The 23,966-nt window shown below is 39.1% G+C and overlaps 1 protein-coding gene across 5 annotated transcripts in view; it reads right to left on the bottom strand.

Annotated features, from left to right (window-relative positions):
- SYT14 (synaptotagmin 14) overlaps positions 1-23,966 on the bottom strand; it is a 432,582-nt gene that overhangs the window by 97,198 nt on the left and 311,418 nt on the right. For 4 of the 5 annotated variants that reach the window (XM_049857726.1, XM_049857727.1, XM_049857729.1 and 1 more), the window contains one exon: positions 19,454-19,903. In XM_049857726.1, coding sequence (XP_049713683.1) covers positions 19,454-19,903 — 450 coding nt within the window. Of the gene's footprint in view, positions 1-18,938; positions 19,220-19,453; positions 19,904-23,966 lie in introns of those variants that run through there. The other variant, XM_049857728.1, reaches the window with a different exon arrangement.

Here is a 23,966-nt window from a genome sequence, read left to right as displayed (position 1 = left end):
CAAATGCCACCAGGGATCCAACTGGTGCAGCTAGGCAGACCAGGGAGGTGGCTCCCAAGCTGCACAGTACAGCCCAGCTGGGTTCCCAAGCTGGGAAAAGAAAAAGAAAACAAACACACAAAACAAAACAAACAAAAAAAGCCCTAGAGATCCCATCAGCGTGGTGGCACAGACCGGGGAAGAAGTTCCCCAGCTAAGCTGCGTCTCACAGCCTGTGAAGAAGAGGCAAAGATGGCACATGGAACCAGGTGTTCAAAAGAAAGGAGGGGGAGGAGGTGAGAGGCAGGGAAGAAACCAAAAGAAGCTGGAAAAAATAACACCAGCAAAAACTAAACAGCACTGAAGGAACCAGCTGGTGTGGGCAGGGTGAATCCAAATGGCTCAGAGCCTGCAGCTCCTGGGCTGTGGTCACTAGGCCTACTGGAAAGCAGAGGAGGCACAGCAGGGAGAGGAGGGGTGAGAGGTAGAAGAGCTTATACTGCTGGTTACGAGGTGCTCTGTCTCCTGCTCCATGAAGCTGCTTTCCGTATTTCCTGCCCACTGATCTCCAACAGGAGTCCAGGATGGGGAATTCATGCTGCGTTAGCTGATAGCGGACCTCTGCTTGTATCTCTCCTTACTCTCTGTTCTGTCAGTTTCTTATTCCATTCAGTGCTTGATTGAGTTCTTTATCTCTTCATTTGATGCCTAGGGTTCCAGGATTGATGTTTGTCTCTATTTTACTTAGATTGTGGACTTTGCTGTGAAGGGACAGCATGGTGTTTCTGTATGCAGTGTCATGTTGGCTCTGCCTATTCCATAAAATTCATTCATTTTTTTTTTTAAATAATTTTTATTGTGCTTTAAGTGAAAGTTTACAAATCAAGTCAGTCTCTCACACAAAAACCCATATACACCTTGCTACACACTCCCAATTACTCTCCCCCTAATAAGACAGCCTGTGCTCTCCCTCCACTCTCTCTTTTTGTGTCCTTTTTGCCAGCTTCACCCCCTCCACCCTCTCATCTCCCCTCCAGGCAGGAGATGCCAACATAGTCTCAAGTGTCCACCTGATCCAAGAAGCTCAGTCCTCACCAGCATCCCTCTCCAACCCATTGTCCAGTCCAATCCATGTCTGAAGAGTTGGCTTCAGGAATGGTTCCTGTCCTGGGGCAACAGAAGGTCTGGGGGCCATAACCACCGGGGTCCTTCCAGTCTCAGTCAGACCATTAAGTCTGGTCTTAGGAGATAAAATTCATTCTTGACTTTTCTAATATTTTATTGTCTTTTTCTTTCTACCCTACCCCTCTTTTCTCCAGTCTTCCAACTTAGGTGTACCTGAGGATCTTCCCTTGTGATCTCTGAGATAATCACAACCACTCCCATGTCTACTTTGTAAAACTGCTATGTATTCACATAGAAATATAATATAGAACAAAATTTAATGAAATATAGACATCGAGGCACAGGTTAGGAAACCAAGTGGCACAGTATAAGAGCTCGGCTGCTTACCAAGAGGTTGGAAGTTTGAATCTGTCAGCCACTCCTTGGAAACCCTATGGAGCAGTTCTACTTTGTCCTATAGCGTCGCTATGAATCGAAACGGACTTGATAGCAATTGGTATCATGATTTTGGTTTAGGAACATATTCAGTACCTGTATCATTAGAATTTAAGAAAACTTCAATTTTCTGCTATGGCCTTATCCTTCTTCTCATCTTTTTGCTTACCCTAAAGAATCTAGCTAGGAACTGATCTATTTATTCATTCTACCACTTGAGTATCAAAAATCTTCCCTCCTTTCTGACTCTCTATTATTTTTTTTTAAAAAACTGACAAATGGTTATCAAAAGTAATTCAAATGATACAGAAATAAACAAAGAAAGATGTAAAAAAAATTCACACCAAACTTTACATCCATAAATTATTATTAGGTAAACTTCTTACAGATATCATTCCATGAATACAGATCAACAGAAACAGGACTAGAAACACTTTTTATAAAAATGATATCAAACTATTTTATTAAAAAAAATCCATTTTTTCATTGAAAAATTGCGACAGAAAACTTCCCTAATATCATGAAAGATGAAAAGCTGACCATTCAAGAAGCTCAGTGAACCCCATATAAGATAGACCCCAAAAGAAAATCACCAAGGCATATCATAATCACACTCACTAAAAACAAAGGAAAAGAAAGAATCCTGAGAGCAGCTCGAGTAAAAAGAAAAGTCACATACAGAGGAGAAACAATAAAACTAAGCTGTGATTATCTGGCAGAAACCATGCAGGCAAGAAGGCAATGGGATGACATATATAAAACCTTGAAAGAAAAAAATTGCCAACCAAGAGTAATACATCCTGCAAAACTCTCATTCAAATATGATGGTGAAATTAGGGCATTTCCAGATAAACAGAAATTAAGGGAATATGTAAAAACCAAACAAAACTTAAAAGAATTAGTAAAGGGAGTCCTTCGGTTTGAGAACAAACAACATCAGACCACAGCCTAAATCTAGGATGCAAGATTGTAACAGCCAGATACCAACCTAAGAAATGAACTCTCAAGGACTATCCAAATCCAAAAGAATTACAACAGGGAACCAGAAATGTTAATCTGTAAATGACAATAACATTAGAACAATAAAAGAGGGAATAAACTATGTAGATATAGAACTTCCTGTTCTATATCTACATAGTTTAGAAAGGCAAGGTGATACCAAATAATAATAGACTGGTTCAAACCTAGGAAGGTAGGGGTAAATTTCAAGGTAACCACAAAGATCGTTAATAAACCTACTCATCAAAATAAAGAAGAAAAACATAAAGTCTCAATAAAAACAAAATCTACGAAAATAAGTAGAACTGAAAAAGAAAATCATGAACAAAAGGAATTCAGCACAGGGGCATAAGAGGAACAAAGAAAACGTCAGCACCACAAAAAAAGCACTACAAACGACAGCGATAAACTCACATCTATCAATAATTACACTGAATGTAAATGTTCTAAATGCACCCATAAAGAGACAGAGATGGACAGAATGGATTAAAAAACAGGATCCATCAATATACTGTCTATAAGAGATACACCTTAGAAACAAAGATTTAAATTTATTAAAAATCAAAGGATGGAAAAAACACATCAAGCAAACAACTATCAAAAAAGAGCAGGAGTGGCAATACTAATCTCAGATAAAATAGACTTTAAAACAAATTCCACCTTAAAAGATAAAGAAGGGCTCTATAGAATGATTAAAGGGATGATCGATCATGAAGACTTCACTATAATAAACATCTACACACCCAATGACAGGCCTCCAAAATACATAAAACAAACTCTATCAGAACTGAAAAGAGATAGTGACAGTTCCACAATAATAGTAGAAGACTTCAGCACACCACTCCCAGTAAAGGACAGAACATCCAGAAAGAAACTCAGCAAAGATACAGAAGAGCTAAAGGGCACAATCAGCCAGTTTTGCCTCATAGACATATACAGAACACTCCACCCAACAGCTGCAAAGTACACATTCTTTTCCAAAGCACATGGAATGTTCTCCAGAACAGACCACATCTTAGGCCACAGAGCAACCCTCAATAAAATCCAAAACACTGAGATAAAACAAAGTATCTTCTCTGACTGCAACACCATCAAAGCAGAAATTAACAACAAGAAGAGCAAGGAAAAAAGATCAATTACATCGAAACTGAATAACACCCTTCTTAAAAACCACTGGGTAATAGAAGAAATCAGAGATGGAATAAAAAAAAATTCCTAGAATCACATGAGAATGAAAACACATCATACCAAAACCTTTGGGACACAGCAAAGGCAGTGCTCATGTCAATTTATAGCAATAGATGGACATATCAAAAAAGAAGAAAGGGACAAAATCAAAACATTAGTTGCACAACTCAAACAAATAGAAAGAGAATAGCAAAAGAAGCCCACAGACACCAGAAGAAAAGAAAGAGTAAAGATCAGAGCAGAAATAAATGAAACAGAGACTAGAAAAATAATAGAATCAACAAAACCAAAAATTGGTTCTTTGAAAGGATCAAGAAAATTGACAAGCCACTGTCCAAATCGACAAAAGAAATACAGGAAAGGGAGCAGATAACCCAAATGAGAAATGAAATGGGGGACATTACGATAGAACCAACTGAAATAAAAAGGATCATAACAGAGTATTATGAAAAAGTATATTCCAACAAATTTGAAAACCTAGAGGAAATTAGCAAATTTCTAGAAACATACTACGTACCCAAACTAACACAAAACAATGCTCGAAAATCTGAACAGACCCAAAAGAAGAGATTGAAAAGGTAATTAAAAAACTCCCAACCAAAAAAAAAAAAAAAAGCCCTGCCTCAGATGGCTTCACTGGAGAATTCTACCAAAAATTTGGAGAAGAGCTTATGCCAGTGCTACTCAAATTATTTCATAATACAGAAAAGGAAGCAATACTGACAAATTCATTCTATGAAGCCAGCATAACCATGATACCAAAACCAGGCAAAACCAAACCTGTTGCTGTCAAGTCGATTCTGACTCACAGTGACACTATAGGACAGATTAGAACTGCCCCACAGAGTTTCCAAGGAGCACCTGGTGGATTCGAACTGCCAACCTTCTGGTTTTCAGCCGTAGCACTTAACCGCTATGCCACCAGGGTTTCCAGGCAAGGACACAGCAAAAAACATAATCACAGACCAATATCTCTCATGAATATATACGGAAAAATTCTCAACAAAATTCTAGCCAATAGAATTCAGCATCATATATATATATATATATAAATAAACCCTGACCAAGTAGGATTCATACCAGGTACACAAGGATGGTTCAACATTAGAAAATCAATCACTGTAATCCACCAGATAAACGAAAGAAAAGAAACCTGTGATCACCTCAATAGACGCAGAAAAGGCATCTGACAAAGTCCAACACCCACTCCTGATAAAAACTCTCAATAAAATAGGTATAGAAGGGAAATTTCTCAACATAATAAAGGGCATCTATGCAAAATCAACGCCCAACATCATTCTTAATGGAGAGAGGCTGAAAACATTCCCTTTGAGAACAGGAATAAGACAAGGATGCTCTTTATCACCCCTGCTATTCAACTTTGACCCTGAAGTTCTAGCTAGAGCAATAAGGCAAGAAAAAGAAATAAAGGGCATCCAAACTGGTAATGAAGAAGTTAAACTGTACCTATTTGTGGATGGTATGATACTTTACACAGACAACCTAAAAGACTCCCACGAGAAAACTACCGGAACTAATAGATTCAGCAGAGTTACAGGATACAACATAAACATACAAAAATCAGTTGGATTCCTATACACCAATAAAGAGAACGATGAAAAGGAAATCAGGAAGACAATATCATTTACAACAGCCCCTAAAAAAATAAAATATTTAATAGTAAATCTAACCAGGGATGTAAAGGACCTATACAAGGAAAACTACAAAACACTCCTGAAAGAAACCAAAAGAGATTCACATAAATGGAAAAACATACCATGCTCATGGATAGATAGCCTCAACATTGTGAAAATGACAATTCTACCCAAAGTGATTTGCAAATACAATGCAATCTCAATCCAAATACCAACAACACTCTTTAAAGAGATGGAAAAACTAACATTAACTTTATATGGAAAGGGAAGAAGTCCCAGATAAGTAAAGCACATTAAAGAAGTAGAATAAAGTAGGAAGACTCGCACTACCTAACCTCAGAAACTACTATACAGCTACAGTAGTCAAAATAGCCTGGTAGTGGTACATCGACAGATACACTGACCAATGGAACAGAACTGAGAAGCCAGATGTAAACCCATCCACCTATGGTCACCCGATCTTCGACAAGGGCCCAAAGTCCATCAAATGAGAAAAAGTCAGTCTTTTTAACAGATGGTGCTGGCAAAACCAGAGGTTCATCTGCAAAAAAATGAAACAGGACCCATACCTCATACCATATACAAAAACTAACTCAAAATGGATCAAAGAGCTTAAAAATAAAGCCAAAAACTGTGAAGTTCACAGAAGAAAAAATAGGATCAATGCTAGAGGCCCTAATTCATGGCATCAACAGGATACATACTACAACCAACAACACACCAACTCCAGAAGATAAGCCAGATAACTGGGATCTTCTAAAAATCAAATACTTATGCTCACCAAAAGACTTCACCAAAAGAGTGGAAAGAGAACCAACCTACAGACAGGGGGAAAATATCTGGGTATTACAAATCAGACAAAGGTCTAATCTCTAAAATCTACAAGAAAATCCAACACCTCTACAACAAAAAGACAAATAATTCAATTAAAAAATGGGCAAAGGAAGTGAACAGACCCTTCACCAAAGAAGACATACAAGTGGCCAACAGACACATGAGGAAATGCTTGTGATCACTAGGCACTACAGAGATGCAAATCAAAACCACAGTGAGATACCATCTCACCCAGCCATTACTGGCACAAATCAAGAAAACAGGAAATAACAAATGTTGGAGAGGCTGTGGGGAGATTAGAACTCTTATGCGCTGCTGGTTGGAATGCAAAATGATTCAACCATTTTAGAAAATGATATGGCGCTTCCTTAGAAATCTAGAAATAGAAATATATGATCCAGCAATCTCACTCTTAGGAATAAATCCTAGGGAAATAAGAGTCGTTACACGGATAGACATATGCACACTCATGCTCATTGCAGTTCACAATAGCAAAAAGATGGAAACAACCTAGATGCCCATCAACAGAAGAATGGATGAACAAACTGTGGTACATACATACAACGGAATACTACTCAACAATAAAGAACAAGGATGGATCTGTGAAGCATCTCACAACATGGATGAATCTGGAGGGCATTATGCTGACTGAAATAAGCTAATCACAAAAGGACAAATAGTGTATGAGACCACTACTGTACTGAAAAGGTTTACACACAAAAAGAAACCATCTTTGATGGTTATGACGGAGGGGAGGGGTGAGGAAGGAAAAACACTAAATAGACAATAGATAAGTGGTAACTTTGGTGAAGGGAAGACAGTACACAATACTGGGGAAACCAGCACAACTTGTACAAGGCAAGGTCACGGAAGCTCCATAGACACATCCAAACTCCCTGAGGGACCGAATTGCTGGGCTGAGGGCTGTGGGGACCACGGTCTTGGGGAACATCTAGCTCAACTGGCATAACATAGTTTATAAAGAAAATGTTCTACATCATACTTTGGTGACTAGTGTCTGGGGTCTTAAAAACCTGTGAGTGGGCATCTAGGTATCTAGATGGTCTCACCCCTTCAGGAGCAAGGAAAAATGAAGAAAGCTAAAGATACAAGGGAAAGATTAGTCCAAAGGACTAGTAGACCACATTTACCACGCCTCCACCAGACTAAGTCCAGTACAACTAGATGTTGCCTGGCTACCACCCACCCCTGACTACTCTTGACAGGGATCACGATAGAGGGTCCTGGACAGGGCTGGAGAAAAATGTCAAACAAAATTCTAACTCAAAAAGAAAGACCATACTTGCTCGCCTGAGAGAGACTGGAGAAACACTGAGAGTACCGGCCCCAGATGCACTTTCTGCTCAGTAATGAAGTCACTCCTGAGGTTCACCCTTCAGCCAAAGATTAGATAGTCTCATAAAACAAAACAAGACCAAAGAGGCACACCAGCCCGGGGACAAGGACTAAGGAAGCAGGAGGGAACAGGAAAGGTGGTAATACGGAACCCAAGGTTGAAAAGGGAGAGTGTTGACATGTCGTGGGGTTGTTAACCAATATCATAGAACAATGTATGCACTGACTGTTTAATGAGAAAGTAGTGTGTTCCATAAATCTTCACCTAAAGTACAATAAAAAATTTTTTTAAATCCATTTTGCTTTATATAAATAGAAGAAAATAAAACGAAAGGAATGGAACTTCACATAAATATGTCTTCTCACAAAGAGATTATTTTCTAAATGATTCTTTTCTAATTTCAATAAGGAGAGATGACAAACATTGAGACTAGTAATTTTTTAACTACATTAGGATATAAGCTTTGTCACCACATTTCCTCCCATCTACCCTATGCTCACCTTCTAATTGTTGAAAATCAAATATAGTATTACTTTTATATTATATAGGTTAATAACTGACATGGACACTGGTACACCAACAAGGTTCCCCATTAGTGAAGAAACTGTTGCTTTAGCTGCTGGAAGAACTGTCAGGAGGCAGAATCAGCTGTGAGTCTCTTCAGGAATATAAAGAGCTACCTCACTCAAGGTGAGGTAGCTCACATTCAGTGACTGACTGATGTGTGGGTATAAAGGCCTGGCCATTTCGGCCCACCTAGGGACAACTCTGAAGGGCTATTTTAGCTCCAGAATTCCTTGTGGGGTTGGCCGAGGCTGTGACTTGGCATGCCCCACAGCATAACTTCTCCCTTTGTCCAATTTTGCTTCCTTCTCCTCCTGCCACAAGTATTAATCCCAAAGGCACTCCTTAATAAACACACAGCACACTAAACTCCATCTCATAATCTTCTTCCCAGGGAATTGCACCTGTGACTCATATGGAATCTTTGATTCTTTCACAAATAGTCAACTTCATTACTCAGTTTCCCTGCTTCATGGGATTCTTTGCCATAGAGGTCAATACACTCTTTGGTCAAAAGAGCAAATATTCTATCAGTCAGGCTAGGTTATGCCGCAGTAACAATACCTCCAAATCTCAGCAAATTAATATAACAATTTTTTATTTATTAGTTATACTATATATCTATTTTGGATTGGAAAGGAAGGTTCTGCTAATATAGAATTAGTCTCAAAGCTAAGAGAGGCTCCATTTCCACACATGCTTCCATAATCACAGAGGCATTATTCTGGTTCTTCAAAGTTATGATCAGAAGATAAAAGCGAATCGCATGGTCATACCTGAGTACAACATGGCTCTTCTGCAGGGAAGAGCAATAGGATATGTAGCCAATCACAAAGGCCACTAACACCTGTTCCAGTGGACATCAAACATTTGGTGCCCTTATTCTCCCACATGCAGAACAACCTCAGCCTTCCCCAAGGAAAATAACCCCCAAATTCTATTCAGCCATTGTTTTTAACCCAAAGTCAAGGATCTCTAGGTGTTAAATGCTAGTCTCTAAATTAAGTGCAGATGTGGTTCTTCTTGATCTGGAGATTCAAGAACTAAAACGATAAATTATTTGTCATACAAACACCCAATGAACAATTGTGAGCCAGCAAAAGGGTAAATGCCATCAACATTTCCATTCACAAAGAAGAAGGCCGCACAATAGTAACTGGTCTGTTGCAATTCTGAAACCACACTAAGAAGACACTTTGTCCTTCATTCTCTCTCCTCTCCCTCTCCTGCCCGTCAGGTGAGAGCTGCACCTTTAGTACCTTTTCCTAGAGCCATTTTGCCCAACAGGAATGATTAACTGGGTGACACATTAATCTATGTAGAGTTTTAACACTGGATGTGGTTGTTGGTCACACCCTTGATTTAGTCCTTGAGGCTGCTGAAGCCCTTCTAGCTCATAGTTCTCGGTTTTATCTTATATGGGGTAGAGATGACCCATTTGTACTTTCCAATCCTATAAATTCCTTGAATTGTTGGATTCCCTCTATTCTCCTTCACCCTTGCTTGCAAATTTGCCTTTCCCCCCTGAGCTCTTATCTTTCTAATAATACTTTGCCAAATGCAGCCAAAAGAAATTAATTCATGAGCTACTATCATTCTGTTTTCCTACCCCTTTGCCTAGAGCTACAAGCTCATTTGTCTATAAGTTGTTAGTATAGGTGGCAGTTTTACCAAATACTTTCTCACTGCACAACATGAATCACCATTCTTCGAGCTTGCCCACTGCCTCCAAAAATCACATAATTTTTTTTTTGATATAGCAGCACCATATTGCTTGTACCAAGTTATCAATCACAAACGGTTTATTTATGCTGAGATAATCAACACAATTTCAACAGGCATAGATTTAAAATCTTCCTACAGGAAGAGGCCCCCATGCATCTGTCAGTTTGTCATACTGTGGGGGCTTGTGTGTTGCTGTGATGCCGGAAGCTATGCTACCGGTATACTAATACCAGCAGGATCACCCATGGGAGATGGGTTTCAGCTGAGCTTCCAGACTAAGACAAAGAAGAAGGACCCAGCAGTCTACTTCAGAAAAAAATTAGCCAGTAAAAACCTTATGAAGAGCAGTGGAACATTGTTTGATATAGTGCTGGAAGATGAGCCCCTCAGGTTGGAAGGCACTCAAAATACAACTGAGGAAGAGCTACCTCCTAAACGTTGAGTCAATCTTAAAGACGTGAATGGAGTACATCTTTTGAGACCTTCATTTGCTGATGTGGCATGCATCAAAATGAGAAGGAACAGCTGCAAACATCCATTAATAATCGGAACCTGGAATGTATGAAATATGAATCTAGGAAAATTGGCAATCATCAAAAATAAAATGGAACACGTAAAGATTGATATTCTAGGGATCAGTGAGCTGAAATGGACTGGTATTGGCCATTTTTTTTTTTTTTAATTTTTATTAAGCTTCAAGTGAACATTTACCATTCCAATCAGTCTGTCACATGTAGGTTTACATACATCTTACTCCCTTCTCCCACTTGCTCTCCCCCTATTGAGTCAGCCCTTCCAGTCTCTCGTTTCGTGCCAATTTTGCCATCTTCCCTCTCTCTCTATCTTCCCATCCCCCCTCCAGTCAAGAGTTGCCAACACATTCTCCCGTGTCCACCTGATTTAATTAGCTCACTCTTCATCAGCATCTCTCTCCCCCGCACTGACCAGTCCTTTTCATGCCTGATGATTTGTCTTCGGGGATGGTTCCTGTCCTGTGCCATCAGAAGTTCTGGGGAGCATTGTCACTGGGATTCCTCTAGTCGCAATCATGGTATTGGCCATTTTGAATCGAACAATCATATGGTCTACTATGCTGGGAATGACAACTTGAAGAGGAATGGTGTTGCATTCATCATCAAAAAGAACACTTCAAGATCTACCCTGATGTCCAATGCTATAAGTGATACTATCCATACACCTACAAGGAAGACCAGTTAATACGACTACTATTCAAATTTATGCACCAACCACTAAGGCCAAAGATGAAGAAATTGAAGATTTCTATCAACTTCCGTGGTCCAAAACTGAACAAACATGCAATCAGGATGCACTGATAATTACTGGTGACTGGAATGCAAACATTGGAAACAAAGAAGGATCAGTAGTTAGAAAATACGGCCTTGGTGATAGAAATGATGCCGGAGATCACATGATTCAATCTTGTAAGACGAATGATTTCTTCACTGCAAATACCTTTTTTTATCAACAAATAGGGTGACTATACACATGGACCTTACCAGATGGAATACACAAGAATCAAATCGACTACATATGATGATAGAAAAGCTCAATATCATCAGTCAGAACAAGGCCAGAGGCTCACTGTGGATCAGACCATCAATTGCTTATATGTAAGTTAAGGTGAAACTGAAGAAAATTAGAACAAGTCCATGAGACCCAAAGTATGACCTTGAGTATGTCACACCTGAATTTAGAGACCATCTCACGAAGAGATTTGACCCACTGAACACTAATGACTGAAGACCAGATGAGTTGTGGAATGACATCAAGGACATCATATATAAAAAAAGCAAGGGGTCATTAAAAAACCAGGACAGAAAGAAAAGACCAAAATGGATATCAGAAGAGACTCCTAAAGTTGCTCTTGAACGTCAAGGAGCTAAAGCAAAAGGAAAAAATGATGAAGTAAAAGAGCTGAACAGAAGATTTCAAAGGGCGGCTTGAGAAAACACAGTAAAGTATTATGATGACATGTGCAAAGACCTGGAGATAGAAAACCAAAAGGGAAGAACACGCTCAGCATTTCTCAAGCTAAAGAACTGAAGAAAAAATTCAAGCCTCGAGTTGCAATACTGAAGGAGTCTACCAAGGAAATATTAAACGATGCAGAAAGCATCAAAAGAAAATGGAAGGAATACACAGTGTTACTATACCAAAAAGACCTGGTGGATGTTCAATCATTTCAGGAGGTAACATATGATCAGGAACCGATGGTACTGTAGGAAGAAGTCCAAGCTGCACTGAAGGCACTGGTGAAAAACAAGGCTCTGGGAATTGACTGAATCCCAACTGAGATGTTTCAAGAAATGGATGTAGCACTGGAAGTGCTCACTAGTCTATGCCTAGAAATTTGGAAGACAGCTACCTGGCCAACCGACTGGAAGAGATTTATATTTATGCCTATTCCAAAAGGTGATCCAACTGAATGTGGAAATCACCGAACAATATCATTAATATGACATGCAAGCAAAATTTTGCTGAAGATCATTCAAAAGTGGCTGCAACAGTATATCAACAGGGAACGGCCAGAAATTCAAGCTGGATTGAGAAGAGGATGTGGAACCAAGGATATCATTGCTGGTGTCAGATGGATCCTGGCTGAAAGCAGAGAATACCAGAAAGATGTTTACCTGTGTTTTATTGACTATTCTAAGGCATTTGACTGTGTGGATCATAACAAATTATGGGTAACATTGTGGCGAATGGGAATTACGGAACACTTGTGCTCATGAGGAATCTGTACATGGATCAAGAGGCAGTTGTTCGAACAGAAAAAGGGGATACTGCATGGTTTAAAGTCAGGAAAGGTGTGAGTCAGGGTTGTATCCTTTCACCATACCTATTCAATCTTTATGCTGAGCCAATAATCTGAGAAGCTGGACTATATGAAGAAGAATGGGGCATCAGGTTTGGAGGAAGACTCATTAACAACCTGCATTATGCAGATGACACAACCTTGCTTGTTGAAAGTGAACAGGACTTGAAGCACTCACTGATGAAGATCAAAGACCACAGCCTTCAGTACGAATTACATCTCAACATAAAGAAAACAAAAATCCTCACAAATGGACCAGTAAGCAACATCATGATTAATAGAGAAAAGACTGACGTTGTCAAGGATTTCATTTTACTTGGATCCACAATCAACAGCCATGGAAGCAGCAGTCAAGAAATCAGAAGATGTATCACATTAGACAAATCAGCTGTAAGAGATCTCTTTAAAGTGTTAAAAAGCAAAGATGTTACCTTGAAGACTAAGGTGGGCCTGACCCAAGCCATGGTGTTTCCAAACGTCTCATATGCATGCAAAAGCTAGACAATGAACAAGGAAGAACTGACGCCTTTGAACTGTGGTGTTCACGAAGAATATTGAATATACGACGGACTGCCAAAAGAACAAATAAATGTGTCTTGGATGAAGTACAACCAGAATGCTCCTTAGAAGCAAGGATGGCGAGACTACATCTCACATACTTTGGACATGTTATCGTTGAGGGACTAGTCCCTGGAGAAGGACATCATGCTTGGTAAAGTAGAGGGGTCAACGTAAAAGAGGAAGACCCTCAATGAGATGGATCGACACAGTGGCTGCAACAATGGGCTCAAGCATAGCAACTATTGTGAGGATGGTGCAGGGCTGGGCAGTGTTTCATTCTGTTGTGCCTAGAGTCAGTATGAATCAGAACCAACTTGACGGCACCTAACAACAACAACAGCAGGGAGGGGCACCAAATACTTGTGAATGGTAATACAATCACAATAAGGATGCCTGCTCAGAGTCTGCCTCTTTACAGACCTAAAAGTATTACAGAAAATTCCCAAGATATTTGTTGACTCAGCAGCTTGGATTTTAGTGAATAGAGCATGGAATCAGGTGCTGTGTGTATTCTTTGCTACTTGTCTCTTCATGCTACTCCAGAATTTTTGATTTCTTTCTTTGCCAGTAAATTTTATGGCTATCGTTACTCGACATCAAGTTGCCTCTGACTCATGGTGACCCCATGTAAAAAGAATGGAATATTCTCCAGCCCTGTGCCACCTTCAAGATCACTCGTATGCTCTAGTCCATTGCTGTGGCCACTGTGTATTTTGAGTGCCTTCCAACCTACGGGGCTCATCTTCTAGCACTGTACTGGACAATATTCTGTTGTGATCCATATGATTTTCATGGGCTAATTTTTGAAGTAGATTTCTTCCTAGTCTGTCTTAGTCTGGATGCTCCACTGAAACTTGTCCACTATGGTGATCCTACTGATACCTGAAATACTGGTAGCAGATCTTCCAGCATCACAGTAACATGCAAGCTATCTCAGTACAACAAACTGACAGATGGGTGATGTCTTAGTCATCTAGTGTTGCTATAACAAAAATACCACAGGTGGATGGCTTCAACAAAGAGAATTTTATTCTCTCACAGTCCAGTAGGCCAGGAGTCCAAATTCAGGGCATCACCTCCAGGGGAAGGCTTTCTTTCCTTGTTGGCTCTGGAGGAAGGTCCTTGTCACCAATCGCCCCCTGGACTAGGAGCTTCTCAGTGCAGGGACCCCAGGTCCAAAGGACATACTCTGCTCCTGGAACTATCTTCTTGGTGGTATGAGGACTCCATGTCTCTCTGCTTGCTTCTCTTTTTTATATCTCAAAAGAGATTGACTTAAGATACAACCTAATCTTGTAGATTGAGTCCTGCCTCATTAACATAACTGCCCTTGATCCCACCTCATTAACATCATAAAGATAGGATTTTCAACACATAGGAAAATCATATCAGTTGATAAAATGGTGGACAATCACAAAACACTGGGAATCATAGACTAGCCAAGATGACAGATATTTTGGGGGGACACAATTCAATCCATGACAGGTGGTAGAAGTTTTATGGTAATTTTTATATTTTTACTCTTCACTAGGTATTTGGAGAGAAAGATTCTGTGAGGGAGATTCAATTCAACATCTTTCACTCCCTTCTTTGGAACTAGTTTGTATATAAGAGAGCTTGCACAGAATGATCTAGGATTCTTCTTGAACTAAACTGAATTTTACAAATTGATTCTTCTAAAATATCTGGCTTTGGAATTAGAAAATTTACATTGTAGCCCAGGCTCTTGAACCAGGTGGCCATGAGAAATTAGCCAAGAAGTCTGATCTCTCTAAATATCTATTTCTAAGTTGTACAATGAGAAGCTGAACTTTCAACTCAAACCAAAAAACCAAACCTGTTGCTGTCCGTTCTGACTCAGAGTGACCCTGTAGGACAGCCCCATAGGGTTTTTGTTTTTTTTTTAAACTGTACTTTAGATAAAGGTTTACAAAACAAACTAGTTTCTCATTAAACAGTTAGTATACACATTGTTTTATGACATTGGTCAACAACTCCATGACATGTCAACACTCTCCCTTCTCAACCTCGGGTTCCCTATTACCAGCTTTCCTGTTCCCTGCTGCCTTCTAGTCCGTGCCCTTGTGCTGGTATGCCCCTTTAGTCTTGTTTTGTTTTAGCCCCATAGGGCTTCTAAGGCTGTAATCTCTAAGGAAGCAGACTGCCACATCTTTCTCCTGCAGAGCAGCTGGTGGGTTCAAACTGCCAATCTTTCGGTTAGCAGCCAAGTGCTTAACCACTGTACCACTAAGGCTCCTTTCAGCTCTATATTTTATTATTCTATTTTTTAAAAAGTCAATTGCTTTCTTTCTACATATTTTAAGATGAAATTTAGACATAAGTTTAAAAGTTTAATTACATAGTGATTTCCTCACAGCCGTGTGTTGGAATCAATTCAATGGCAACCGTAAACAACAGTTTTCTCAGATTGCTTCCTAACAGTGGAATTCTGGAGGTCTAGTCACCTTCTTTCATTTTGTAGTCTCTCTGTTTCTTTCAGTCCAAGCAGGTAGCGTTTGTGCTGATACAAGTTCTTCAAGAATCTTGTGAATTTTACAGAGGTTCACTCCATTAGACTAAAGTCATGTCCACAAATCTTTTCAAGATAATCCCTTCTCTGACTTTAGCTTCTACTGAGATGGCTGAGGCACAATTCTCTTAAGCTTCCTAGAGGCTCTCTGGTTTGATTGAGATGATCTTTGAGGAACATCCTCTATCTCCCTGAAGGGTCCTTTGTATGGCAGAATACTCTGGTCTTCTATTAATCTTTACTAGGTTTCAGGAAAAGTTGTACAGCCACACCCTCAGCCTTTTCTCTATACCAGTTTTAAGCAGCTATTTTTTAAATTTAGCATCTTTTGCCATCTGGGTAGGCTCAGAATTTCCCAATTCATCAAGTCTTGGTTCTTTTTTAACAGTTTTTCTCAATTTATCTCTTTCCTCTTGCATTTTACTATAAACACGAAGAACAAATCAGGCTATGCCTTCAACACTTTGGAAAATCTCCTCAGCTAAATATATAAGCCTTCAGTATGGATTACACCTCAACTAAAGAAATAAAAATTGAATAGACCATTTGGCCTTCCAGAAGAACAAACAAATCTGTCTTGGAAGAAGTACAGCCAAAATACTCCTTAGAAGTGAGAACAGCAAGACTTCATCTCACATACTTTGGACATGTTAACAGGAGGGATCAGTCCCTGGAGAAGGACATCATGCTTGGTAAAGTAGAGGGTCAGTGAAAAAGAAGAAGACCCTCAACGAGATGAACTGACACAGTAGCTACAACAATGGGCTCAAATACAGCCACGACTGTGAGGATGGTGCAGAACCTGGAAGTGATTCACTATCATTCAGAACTGACTCAAGGGCACCTAATAACAACAGCAACAAATATATAAGTTTATCATTTACAAGTTCTGCTTTCCACCTAACTGCAGGAGATAATGCCGCTCAGCCTTCTGACACTATATAACAAGGATCCCCTTTCCTCAGGTTTTCAAGTACGAGAATAATAAGTAATTTATTCAAAGGCTACTAGAATAAATGTTTGACTATGAACGTTAGCTTTCATATATATGTGTGTGTATATATATCTTACAAATTTAGAGCTAAACTCACTCAAGTAAACTATACTCATAAGATTTTTCCATATAGTTAATATCAAAGCTCCAGAAAAGACAACATTAACACTACAGAATATATATAATGGGGGCAGCGGTGGTTCAGTGGTAGAATTTTTGCCTTCCATGCGGGAGACAGAGGTTTGATTCCCAGCCAGTGCACCCCATGCGCAGCTACCGCCATGTCGGTGGAGTCTTGAGTGTTGCTAGGATGCTGAACAGGTTTCAGTGGTGCTTCGAGACTAAGATGGACTAGGAAGAAAGGCCTAGTGATCTACTTCCCAAAAAATCAGTAAATGAAAACCCTATGGATCACAATGGTCTGATCTGCAACACATTATGGGGATGGCACGACAGATCGTGGCAGAATGTTTCCTTCTATGGTACATGGGGTTGCCATGAGTTGGGATGGCAATGAGATGGCAGCTAACAACATACAGAATATATGGGTTCTTTATCTGTATTACATTTTTATGAAGACAAATGGTAGACAGAATTATGAGTGGTAACTTCACATTTTTATGAAGACAAATGGTAGACAGAATTATGAGTGGTAACTTCATAATCATAGTGTGCCAGGTTGTTTTTGGCACAGAAACCTAAAAGTAAGGAGGCAATGATATTTTGAGGAGGTGGAGAAAGAAGGAAGAGAAAGGACAATTATTTAAGAAATATGTTAATGCAGAGAAAAAAATTCTGTAAGAGAAGGTGGATAGTTTTGTTCAGATCTAAACTTCATGTTTTAGAAACTATCTAGCACTTTTTTACTTTTTGTGAATACTCCTCAGAAATTTATCATACTGGCTGGCAAAACTAGATTACAAAATCAATTACTATAAACCAGCACATGTAACTGAGGTACATATAAAAATGGAATTATTTAGTTTGACCAAAGATAAAATTATGTTGTTTTCTATGGCTTCATTTTCTTTATGAAATAAATACAGTAAATACAGAATTGGGAACACGTAATTTGAAGTAAACAAAGCAATGCAGAATACATACCTTTTGATGACACCGTCATTTTCTCTTAAATTTGAAGTAAACAAAGCAACGCAAAACACATACCTTTGATGACACCGTCATTTTCTTTTAATTTACACCAATGTTATTTCTACACAAGGATGTATTTTCCACAGATGAACTAGTGATCACTCAGACCGAATACTGAGAACACTTTAAAATCACATCAAGAATTGCAGAACGTTCAATTTCTCGAAAAAAAATTTCTTTCTTTTTCCCTCTGACATGTTACCTGTACTTTTTATTTTTCACTCCTCTGAAAAACTACAAATGTCATTTTAAAAAGGCACTTATTCATGGTTGTAATTCTAAAAATTCAAAATTATAACAAGTTATCAATTCTCTCCCTAAAGGGTTAATCTTATCTAGAAACTCATATGGATATATTATATTTACTATCACCTTTTCCTTTTAAACATGCTGAAATCACCTGGCTAAAATGGTATGGTTCCATGATAAATGAAGGTTCCACAAGATCAAATGCTCTCTGGTATAAATTCGATGCAATTTTAACCTTGGTCTAATAAATTTAAAAACAACCATAAAATAAAATACTATATCTTCATTTTAAAATATGAATCTACTCCAAAATCTATGTATTTATATTATTAAAATGCTTTTTATTCAGTGTAACTTAGAGATAATTATAGAACATAACTTACATCATTTCACAGATTTTCTCAGAATCTAAACAGCTATGTGGCATAATGCATCCCCCGTGTTTAAATAAACAGTGCAGACATTTATCTCCTGTGATTTGCAATGCCTTGGAAACCCTGGTGGAATAGTGGTTAAGTGATACAGTTGCTAACCAAAGGCTTGGCAGTTTGAATCCGCCAGGTGCTCCTGGAAACTCTACAGGGCAGTTCCACTCTGTCCTATAGGGTCGCTATGAGTTGGAATCGACTCTACGGCACTGGGTTTTGGTTGTGGGAATTAAGCCACAAATATGGACAAAGGGAGAATATCTCAAAGTACTAAGGTTAAGAATTCTCCCAGAAATACTTGAAAATCTTTAATTAAAAAGGATGGAAAGTATAATGAGGCCAGGTTACTTTTTGAACCTTTAAAATAATCTCATAGCAGGTCTGGAAAGGTACTTAGTCATGACTTAGGCAGCAGCACATATTCTCTAAGAGCCAATAATTTTTAAATATGTCAATAGGGTATAGGACTAGATGCTTCTTAATGTGTCACCTACTTTTAACCTGGAGAGAAAAAAATTAAATTCTATAAGGAGTTTGGATGACATCATGATCAATCATCTAATAAATGTTCAACACAGGAACAAATGTGTAGGATCCCAGGTCAGACCCTGTGAAGATTAAAATAGAATGCACAAAATAAATCATATATCATCTTCAAGGGCAACTTTAACAGATGAGAAAAAATTATACCTAGCTATTTAGGGCTTAGACATTTTGTAAAGGCATTATTACTATGTAAAAAATAAACAAAGAAAGTTACTGGGTTGATTATAGGTTAAAAACTGTGTATATGATATGCTATGAACATAAAGTGAACTTAGGCTATTCGATGAGATACTCACAGATTGATTGTAAGAAGGTTCCAGTATCACAGGTAACGACATTTTTCCTTGAAGATTCAATTTGGTTAAATAAAAAATCTTTTCCCCCACGATTTTTTCTTTTTTCATGCGATGTACACCATACAGTCTAAACCGAACTGCATAATTTCCAATCATCTCAGATTCAACATGATGAAATTTGAATGTTTCTGTGAAGACTGGGCATGGTCCTCTCTGGATGCTGGTTTTTGCTCTCTGTTTCTTTATAGGTAGAAGAACAAGGTGTACTTGCCATGAGTTGCCACCTGTCCTGTTATATGTTGGGATGTCTGTGACAGCTGTCACTGTTACCAGAAGCTTCTGTTCTTGTGAATCATAGTCAAAAGTCACATCCAGTGTACCATATTTAGCTTCTGGCTCAGGATCAAAAGTTTTAGGAAGCTGTGAAGACGATCCTTGAGCTGACATATCCTAAGAAAAGCAAATTTAAATATTTTAAGTTTTTAACACTATTATTTAATCTAGTAAGTAAATAAATAACTGATATTTCATTAGGAGGTCATATGAAAACAATTTTGAATCACTTCCACAAAGAAATTAACAGCAAACTATAATCAAAAGCTATAACTAAAGGGGCAAAGCAGTTTAAACAGGTAAGTAAAACTCAAAAACTTAGTATAATAAAGACAAATTTATAATTTAATATTCACATCACAATTTTAGAAACTTGTATATATATTTTTATAAATAAAAATTGAAAATGTGTACTCCAATATATATCTGTTTCTTTTATAATAAAGGAAACCACTAAATTTTAGTTTCAACATTATAAACAATGCATCTGATAACACGATATTAGGCTGGAGAAAAAGAAAACATAAATAAAATTAGAATGCTATTAAAATTTTTGTTCCCATTTTCACGGTCGGTTCTAAAATGACCCCATCAGTCACAGAATGTAACCGCACTTGGACTCAAAAATCAATGGAAATATAAAATATGGAAGTATAAAGGTCTCAAGATACCAGCAGCCAAATATTTATTCTCCACAACACAGATCGTATTTACTTCAATTCTTAACTGAATTTAAAACTACATATTTTTTTCTAATACTAATTACTACTGAAAGTAGAAGAATACATATTTTTTGAAAAGATTAAAAAGACTGCAGCTATATGTTTTAATTATGGGATTAAAAGAAATTGTACCTATTTTACCTGCAACTGTCTCAATCCACCTATCTGGAATATAATGGGGTTTTAGCTAGTTACTGACAGTGTCAAACCCAGGTCTCTGACCTTTCAACTACACTACTTCGCCCCTCTAAGCATTTTAATAAATCGTAAATGTTTGTCATTTTAAAATATGGACCAATTTTTTAATTTGGCCATTATTCATTAATTTTCTAAATTTTTATTTAGTGTTGGGTTATGGCACTTACTATTACTGACTCCAGTATCTTCCCTTCATCCATTTAGTCAACAGAACTCCCTGTGTGTTAGTTAGAAAAGCAATGCCTAGTAAGAGACTATACTTTCCAGTCTCCCTTATAGCTGACATGCCCATGTGACTCTGCTTTGGTCAATGGGATGGAAACAGAAGTTCTGTGTGAAACATACAGATCAGCTTTTACAAAGAAATTGCTTGCCCTCCACTCTCTCTTTTGCACTTGCCACAAGCAGATACACAGCTGGGATGGTGTCTTCGGCTGGGTTCTCTAAAGAAGCAAAACCAGTAAAGCATATAAACATATAGAGAGATTTGTATTAAGGAAACGGCCCACACGATTGTAGAAGCTGGAAAGGCTCAAGTCTGTGGGCCAGACTAGAGGCTTCTCTTGACTCATGTAGCTGCAGGGGCTGGCAAACCCAAGATCAGCAGGTCAGATAGCAGGCCTCTGGCTCACAGGCTACAGAGACTGACAAATCCCATGATCAGCAGGTAACCTGGCAGGCCGTGGCTCACAGACTGCAGATGCTCATGAATCCCAAGGTTGGTAGGCAAGATGACAGGTAAGCTGCTAGCTCAAGTCCCAAGAACCGGAGGTCAGATGAACAGGAACCAGCTGCAGGGTCCAGAACGAGCAAAAGCTCATGAGCCTTGCCAGAAAGTCCACCAATATTGGATGCAGGCCACACCCCCAAGAAAATTCTCTTTCAACTGATTGGCTACCCACAGTATATCTCATTATGGAGGTGAACACGTTGTATTAGATCTCATCAAACTAATTGCATCGTTATACAACTGCCAAACTATATCACACTGCCAAACCACTGAGAATCATGGCCCAGCCAAGTTGATACACAACTTTCACCATCACAGTTCACCCCATGTCAACCTGGCACCTGTAAACATGTCCTTAAACCATACATAATCTCTGAATAAAGGCAATTTTAAAGTCATACTTGTGCAGAACATAATACAACGAACACGTATACAACTGAAAATGCTCTAGCCCTTATATTTTGTAAGTGAAGAAAACAAAAATATTTGATGCACACATACAAGGAAGAAATACTCATAACGACTACAGTCCTTGTTTCATGTGCTTGTAACTGGTAATCAGAACTACCTTCTTCCACCATTCATCCCGTAATTGCTTTGTCCTCAGCAAGCACCTCAGCTGATCGTGGTTCTTTGCCTGGTGGGGTGACCCAAACTTTCATTCCTCCAAAGGTCTGGGCCATTAGTAGTTATGTTGGAATTGGGTTGCTGTAGTTTTCCACTAACTTTAATCACGAGGCATGGTAGGGCTAAGAGACACCCTAAGGGATCTCCTGTATTTCAGACATACTCTTTTTTGCCTCCATTATGCAATATCAATCTGATTTCCTCTTGGTAATTGGAATCAATCACACCAGCCAGTATGGTAACTCCCTTCTTTGCCTGTTGATCCAGAGGCATAAGGAGCCCAAAGTGGCCAGGTGGCATTCTTAAATTCCAGTTCAATGGAATCAGTGATGTGTCTCCAGGTGGGAGCATTTCTCTCTTTGGAACTAAGACCTCTTGACCTGCAGAGAATAGGGTCATGGGGACAGGAAGCAAAAACTGTGTGAGTGGGTCTAGTAAGGTAATAATGAGTGCTGCCCAGCCTCTCCTTCATTCAAGGGGTTGTAGGTCTGTAAACTCACTCAAGTCTGGGAATTGATTGAGGGGTCGTGACTCTCTATTCTGGTGATTCGAGTTAGACTCTGGGTCTCTTTGGATTTTGGAGGTAACATATCTCTCATTTGAGTGTGCTTCTCCAGCCTATTTATCAAGTGACTCGAAAAGCTGCTAGATTTGAGTGGGGACCAAAACAAAAGAAGACTCTACAACAGGTTCAGGCTGCTGTGCAAGCCACTCTGCTGCTTGGGCCATATAATCCAGCTGATCCAAAGGTGCCTGAAGTGTCCTACTCTTTTGAGAAATAGCTTTTGGCTTGTTACTGGCCCTTAGCAGAGACTGACTGCTTAACCATGGGCCACCAGGTCACCATATGGCCTGAGCTGCCCATCATGAACTGGGTATTGTCTGATCCACAGAGCCATAAAGTTGGACGTGCACAGCAGTACTCCATCATTAAATGGAAACGGTACATGGAAATGCTACATACAAGCTCACACCTGAAGGCACAAGTAAGTTGCATGAAGTGTCCCAAATGTCCATGGTCTCCACTTCTGTCACATTACCTTTCACCTCCCAGTCTACACCTATGGCCTCATGGGTTGTTCCTTATGATCAGCTAACTCAGGAAGAGAAAACCCGTGCCTGGTTTACATATGGTTCTGTGCAACATGCAGACACCACTTGAAAGTGGACAGCTGCAGCACTACATCCCCTTTCTGTGACCTCATTACCACCAAGCAAGAAGAGAGCCAGGAGCAAAGCACATCCTTTGAACCCAGGGTCCCCGCACTGAGAAACTGCTAGACCCAGAAGAAGACTGATGCCAAGATCTTCCTCCAGAGCCAAAAGAGACAGAAAGCTATCCCTTGGAGCTGCCACCCTGAATTTGGACTTCTAGCCTCCCAGGCTGTGAGAGAATAAATTTCTCTTTGTTAAAGCCATCAATTTGTGGTATTTCTGTTACAAGAGCACTAGATAACTAAGACAGATGGTGTGGGTCAGCTTGAGACCATGTGAACTATGACAACACCCTAGGGCATGGCAGAGTGACAAAAGAGAAGGAACTGTGTCCCCAAATAATGCCATAGCGCAAAGGTATCTACTCACCCTGGGCTACCTGCTCATCTGTGGACTGTTGTTAAATGAAAGAGAAATGTTTCTGTGTTTTTAGCCATTGTATTTGGGGGTCTCTTTGTAATAGCAGCTTAACATGTACTCTGGCTATTGTACCTACTATGTACCAGGTCCTATTTTAGGGGAGGGATGCAGTAGAGAATCAAAAACACAAAGTCTTTGAACTTCATAAAGCTTATCCACTAATGTCTATTGTGATCCATTTAGTTTCATGTGGGGAGAGGAAAAAAACCCTCAGGGAAGAACGTACACTTTTTAATGCAGTATGACTAAGTCAGGTAAATACACTCTT

The sequence above is a fragment of the Elephas maximus genome, chromosome 18 (assembly GCF_024166365.1).
Source record: "Elephas maximus indicus isolate mEleMax1 chromosome 18, mEleMax1 primary haplotype, whole genome shotgun sequence".
Lineage (NCBI taxonomy): Eukaryota > Metazoa > Chordata > Mammalia > Proboscidea > Elephantidae > Elephas > Elephas maximus.
The sequence above is the reverse complement of the archived record's forward strand: the minus strand, read 5'-3'. Positions and strand labels throughout refer to the sequence as shown.